This window comes from Polypterus senegalus, chromosome 2, assembly GCF_016835505.1.
Source record: "Polypterus senegalus isolate Bchr_013 chromosome 2, ASM1683550v1, whole genome shotgun sequence".
Taxonomy (NCBI): domain Eukaryota; kingdom Metazoa; phylum Chordata; class Cladistia; order Polypteriformes; family Polypteridae; genus Polypterus; species Polypterus senegalus.
The window spans coordinates 279220839-279227667 of NC_053155.1; the positions used below are offsets into that span (position 1 = coordinate 279220839).

Genomic DNA, 6829 nt, shown 5'->3' on the forward strand with positions numbered 1-6829 from the left:
GCAAAAGATCCTTCACAAGTGATACTGAGGTCCTCCTTCTGTGACCTGAGGCACACTAATGGAGTATGGCATTCTGCTACTCAGTGTATTTACTATGGACTTCTCATTCCTTTCCTGATCCTTCTAAATCCTGGTGGTAGGAACTTTAGGACAGATTGGCATCATCCTTTCTTGACTTTGGAACTCAGGCTTCTGTCTTAAAAAACCTCAGGACCAGACACTCTTAATGCCAGCTAAAAAGTCTCAGTTTACATGACAGTGCCCCTCGTCAGAATGCAATCTGCATGTCATGTTTGATAAGATGATCAATCCCAGACCAAGTAATATCAGAGAGACATCCTTTAGTGGTACCAGCAAGACACCCAATTTTGAACAAAATGCCATAATTCATTGATTGGCAACACCAATTGTTAACCAATGGGAACAGCTTATCTGCAGCCAAGAAACCAATGAAAAGACCTCTGTTCCTTCCTTTAAAAACTCTTGTAAAACTTAGATTGTTTATGTTTCTTCTTACCACCGTCACTATAATCAATCTGGCTGTAACATTGGCAAAAATCCATAGTCTATAGGATGTGGCCATGATAGTCGTTGGAGCAATCCCTTTAAAGAGAAGGGCAACTGTGCTGGACTGGAAGGGTGGAACACCTGTCTGTATTTGAGTTGGTTCAAACCTTGCAGAGAAATAGTGCACAAGCAGAGAAAGACTGTATACATAAAAGCCACATGCTTGTCTTGCTGAAAATGGTAACTGACTCATTAGTATTTGCCCAGGATATGTGATTTTGCTAGCAACAATGCAGTGTATTTGATCCTCAAAATAAAATGGTGGTACTGCCTACAACCAAAGGGTTCTACCAAGGTGAAAAATGCTAAAAAAGTGCACTGATTTTTGCACGTCTGGAGAAAGCTGAGAAAGACAGGAACAAAGAAGTTTTTACACCAGAACTATAAGTACACCTACTTTGATTCTGAGAACTATTAATTGTAACCTAGTATTTAGGACAAAGCCAACTAATTTATTATGGTATTGGTGTCACTGTAAGTGAAAGGTAATAACTTTGTGAAGGATAAGTTCTAGCTGCTACAAGTTTCTCCCTAAATCCAGTTAGAAAGTGCAGAGCAGCAATTTGCATGCACACCCACAGAAACTGCTGTGTGGAGATAGGTAAGCTAGCACAGATTATCTGTGAGTAAATGAACACTATGGTGAAGGTAAACAGAAGCTTCATAGCTGGCTAACAAACGTATCCATCTTAATCATATGAGTTAAAAGATCACAATTCATACATTATGTGCCTTTTTCTTAAGGAAATAGTTCCACTAAGCATTTATAATGTTTTGTTTGTCATTCTTCTATGTGTATATATACTATATACATACATGTTTATGTATATACTTGAATATACACATCTTCCATTATCCTCATATTATAAATTAATTTGTTTATTGCAATAAGCTTGTATGGTAAAAGTCTTTTGTCGTGTTGTCAAACCACAACAGAAAAGTGAAAGTGTTACATGTAACTGGAAACTAAAGCAGAAATCCCTCACTCAGCCTACATTTATTGGCATCCCCCATTGTGAGCGTTTTTTGTAATGGTGTTAAATAATTACCAGTATAGACAAAAGCACAACTGCTAATCAATTAACTGAGTGATCAATTAAACCCCTCTATCTTACAGAACTTCTAAGCTTTCAGAAGCCCACATCATGGGTCTAATCAACATGACATATGTAGTAGGGAGACAGATTATAACCCAAATGTGATGGGGATCTGCTAAGCAGAAACCAACTCTTGATTTGTTTCTTGCATTGAAATATTAATGTCTATTGTGTTTTAGCACATCTAATGAATCAATAAGTCAATGTGTGTGTTAGTGTTTGTCATAAATCAACCAGTAATCTCTATATCATAAAACAGCAGTTTGCCTGAGTAACGCTTTAGGTAGTTTTAACTGGCCTCATGTAATTTATATTCAAACTTACAGTACATTATCAGTAAAGAGAGATGACTGCTTGTAAATTACTGTATTAAGTTCTGAAATGTTCTAATTGCTTTTTGTATCAGAAGTGCATCCTCCAAGAGAGAAAAAAAAACAACATTGTTGATTCTATGTGGAAACATTTGTGGACATTTCTGGTACTTACACATTTATAGTGTCAATGATGTCACAAAATATTAATTTAAGAGTGTTGTGAAATAACAGATGATCTTCAGATTCAGTTTAATCACAGAGATTGTATACTGATATTTGACACAGTTTGCAGCCCTCATTTGTTTTTCTATATAATAGCTGATTTGATCTTCACATGCAACTTGCCTCGCTTTCCTATCATGACTACAATCAAATCACTTTGATTAGTAATGTTATAAAATCATCTGAAGCTTATTTATAATGAAAACAATAAGGTATGGTTAGTAGGAAGGATCTTATATCATTAATTGAAGTGGACAGTGGCCAGCATTTCATTTTTGATCTATTATATCTAACTGTACACTTCTGTTCTGTCAGTTTGTAGAAATCTCTAACATCCAGAGGTACAGTTTAATCCTCCAGTATCTTATTATAATGTATTTTTTAAATTTCTTGTTTGTAACTCATATTAAATAAACAGAAGAAACATGCATGGAACATACAGTATATGTTTACTTCAGATTCAAAATGTTTATATACATTCTAACGGAATAAAAAACACGTATTTACAATTATACAAATTGTTCATGGTTTAGCTAAGAAAGTAGATAATGAAAACTTTTCTTTTTTCCCATATTACTTTTACAATGCAAAATATTTTTTTTGTAATTATATCATTTTATTAAAAAAATAGCAAATAAGTGTATACAAAAAAAATATTGTACAGTCAGATGAAGTAAAATACACTTTTATCCACCCTTGCTAACTTCTTTTTTAAAAACACCTATTAAGAAAAAATTCTCAATTATAAACATGCAGCATAGTTACACAAATCCAGTCTTTTTGCTGTATTTTTATTTCAAGAGAACATTTTCGTTACATAGCCAAGTGCAGGATGACATTTTTTTCTTATTTTTTATCAAGTGAGAAGCATAGTATTTGCTTTCTAATAGTTTTCTATTAAAAACACAAAATATAGCTATGATTCAACATGTAGGAACATTGTTCTATCCATCCTTCCATTACCAAATGTTTTTGCTTTTCATTGCAGCATTGGGAAGGGAAGATAATCCTACAACAAGACAGCAAAGCAAGACAGGGGCCATCCCTAAGAATAATAATAAGTGGCAAGGAAGCATAGTAGGGCAGAGACTCTGCATCACAAATAGAGTGGCCTCAGTTTAATTCTGTGCTTGACCTTTCCCCACATCCATTTGCATGTGCACCCCATGTCTGCAGGGCTTTTCTTCTATGTATTCCGGTCTTCCTCCTACTTCACCAAAGGTGTGTAGATTAGGTGGTTCCAAACTGTCTCCTGTACAAGTGTGCGTGCACCCTACAATGACCTCATATCCAGGCTCTGGTCCATGTGACCCTCAGCTTGAGTCAATGTGTCTGACAATGTCACATTGTATTGTTATAATATCAAGTCAAATAATAACACCAAAATTGTTATGCAACCTGCTTTTTAATCTATAATTTCTTTTTGTTTTCTGAAATATATAGAAAAAAGATTTTGAATTTCAAAAGCATTTCTCAAGTTTCTAAGCATTTCATATTTCTGTAAATGCATCTGTCTTACTGTAACAAATTGTCAATAGTTCTTTTTTAGACGATAACATAAAGTATACACTCATTACAAAATCAATGTATAACTTTCCATGAACTATTGCTACATCAAATATAAAAACATTTCTTTTTTGTTATCAGTCATATTAATATTTGCTCATAATGACCTGGGTTGGCCTACCCAAATCAGCAAATTAAGAGCACTTCTGTAAAGGCAGCAGTGACCAAATGTAGCACTTTAACTAATTTGCAACTTATTGGAAAGTATTTAGCAAAGCCAGTTATCCTACAAAGCTTTCTCTTATTAGGCTGAATGGCTAAAGAATACATCGATGCTAGCTTGGCTGTCCAACCCCAACTTTATGGTAGTGGTGCCAGTTCTGAGCAGTAGGGTGAGACAGTGTGAACTGCAGCAGAAAAATGACATAGAAGATTTAGTTAAGATTTTTGCAGCAATGAAGGTCCAGTGCACACACTTCAGAAAGAAAAGGTTAATTAATGTAATAATACCTTTAATGTATTTATGTCTTTTTATTTGTTTAAGAATGTTGTAGAGTAGTGACCTCTTATTAAAGCTAGATAAATCCTGTGGGCCTCGAGCCATCCTAGAGCACTCTTTAGTAGTTTTTAAAGTGGAAGTGCCATCGTACCACAATATTTACTCTTTATGTGTTACTAGCTCTGGTGGCTGTCAAAGACAAGTAATAGAATAATTTTTAAATATTTTCTATGTCTTGCCCTACGTGTACTTTCAGCACTTTTCCTCAATATTTGCATGTATCTGAACCTGTCTTCGCCAGCGCTACCTTTCTCAAACATATTTTTGTAAAGTGTGCTTCTCAAACTGTCATTTTTTTAAAGGCATCTTTCTCATCTCCTGTCCTTCCTTATATTTTCTGTCTTTGAAGACGACTCTCTCAGCATGCGTCTCTACTATCCTCCTTGTGACTCACATTTCCACCTTCTTCATGTCACCAAACTGACCAACTACACCAAAGCCAAACTGGCCAATCAGTGACTGGACACTCAGGCCTAGTGTTTAATTAATTAGTAGATTGTCCTATGGCTTTGATGTTTCTAATTTGTAGGGTGGCAGAATGGCAAGCACTGGTTCTGATAATAAACACACATTAATAATATAAACTTTAACTGTAGACTGATGTTCCCTTTGGAGCCACATCCTATTCAGAGCCAACCATATGTACAGCAGGATAAACTCTCAAAACACTTAAGTGGGATAAGCAAGTAACAAAAAAGAATGTGATTGCATTGCACACGAAGCAGGTAACTTAAATTTAAAAGTTCATTTTTTCATTACTTTGATGAATCCTTCTTTGCATTACAGGATAAACGTAAAGTATGACTTTCTGAGCTGCAATAATTGCAAGGTGAGATAGATTTAAAACAGCCTTATTTAGAAAATAAATATTTTAACATTTTGCAGATTGTATTCTAGAGTGGTTGCTTTTATTTAAAACAACTTTTAAAAATAGCACGACGGATTTCCTTTGTTCTAATGGCATAAACAAGGGGATTCAAAACTGGTGGTACAAGAAGATATAAAACAGAAAACATAATGTGGATTTCAGGGACAACCTTCATACCAGTCCGATAAACTAAAAGACTAAATAGTAAAGTTGTATAAAAATACAAAATTACAAACAAATGGGCACCACACGTGTTCAGTGCTTTACGAAATGCCTCCTTTGAGCCAACTTTTAGAACAGATCTCAGAATCAATACATAACTAAATATAATGAAAATGGCATCCAATCCAAATATAGAGGCAATTTCAAAAAGGCCTAGGTAACTATTCATAGTTGTATCAGTACATGCTAATTTTAAAATACCCATATGATCACAGTAACAATGTGGTATGACATTAGATGAACAGAAAGGCAACCTGGTGGCTAAGATTGGTAGCAAGCCTATTAAGATAAGATTTCTCAGAAAATGACATAGAATCATTTTAGCTAAAAATCTGTATGATAAAATTGACATATATCGCAAGGGATTGTAAATAGCAACATATCTGTCATAAGCCATAATAGCAAGTATTGAAGATTCTAGTGATGAAAAAAAGTGAACACAGAACATCTGAAACAAGCAGGCTTCAAAAGCAATAGCTCGCTCATTAAACCAAAATATCTTTAAAATCTGAGTGGTTAAACAGCACATAACAAGATCGATAAGTGACAGGGTTGCAAGTAAAACAAACATAGGATTATGCAGACTGTGATTAACCTTTACAGTATAGATGATCAAAACGTTAGCTGCAAGAGCTAAAAGATACATGACACAAAATGGAATAGAAATCCAGGTCTGGTAGCTCTCCATTCCTAAAAATCCAATCAGAATAAATTCTTTTGGACGAAAATAAGAGGTATTCAGAGCAGACATGCTGGTTGTTTTATTTTAAATATGAAAAATAATTATGCATTAATGGCAAACACAGTAATTGCAAGATAAAAAAAAACATTAACATCTTTGTTTCATAGTACCAATATGAATTTGACATTTACATTATAATACCAAAATAATTAATTTTCTACTTATTTTAAATTCTTAATTGCAGCATGTAGACATTTACCTCACTTTCATGATTCACTGTCAACTGACAAATCTGCAGATTTCTTTTACTGCAATAAACCCAGGCTCCCCTTTTAAAATGTTATTTATTACAGTTAGTATTATCAGAGGATTTTGTATTCTCTCTTATGAATATACAAATTAACCTTTGGGGATTATGATTTTTATGGAGGATCATATGTGCCAAAATTAAAAGTAATCCAAGGTGTAAAATACATTTTAAATCAATGCATATTTGTGTTGTGCCTTTCATTTTGGCCTGATTTTTCTGTCATCATTAAAAACAAATGAGTTGTACAGACCTGTGACATAAAATAATACCAGCATTGTAAGAACAGACAGAGGGATAAGAAATTGTGCAATTTCATTTTACTTTTCTAACACTGAGATGTTTACAATGTGCCATGTAAAGTAAGAATATTACTTAATTCACTTACCTCAAACCATGTTTAATTTTAGTCATGTTACAGGCAGCTTATTTAAATGCAGGACATTAGTAGCAAAACTGAAAACTGGCTATCTTGTTTGTCTGAA

General features: G+C 34.0%; 1 protein-coding gene across 1 annotated transcript; it reads right to left on the bottom strand.

Annotated features, from left to right (window-relative positions):
- Window positions 1-5173: 5173 nt before the first annotated feature.
- Window positions 5174-5824, bottom strand: LOC120524536 (olfactory receptor 51I2-like). Its single transcript, XM_039746372.1, has one exon. It carries the CDS (start codon window positions 5801-5803, stop codon window positions 5174-5176), a length of 630 nt encoding a protein of 209 aa, XP_039602306.1. The 5' UTR covers window positions 5804-5824.
- Between the last annotated feature and the right edge of the window lie 1005 nt (window positions 5825-6829).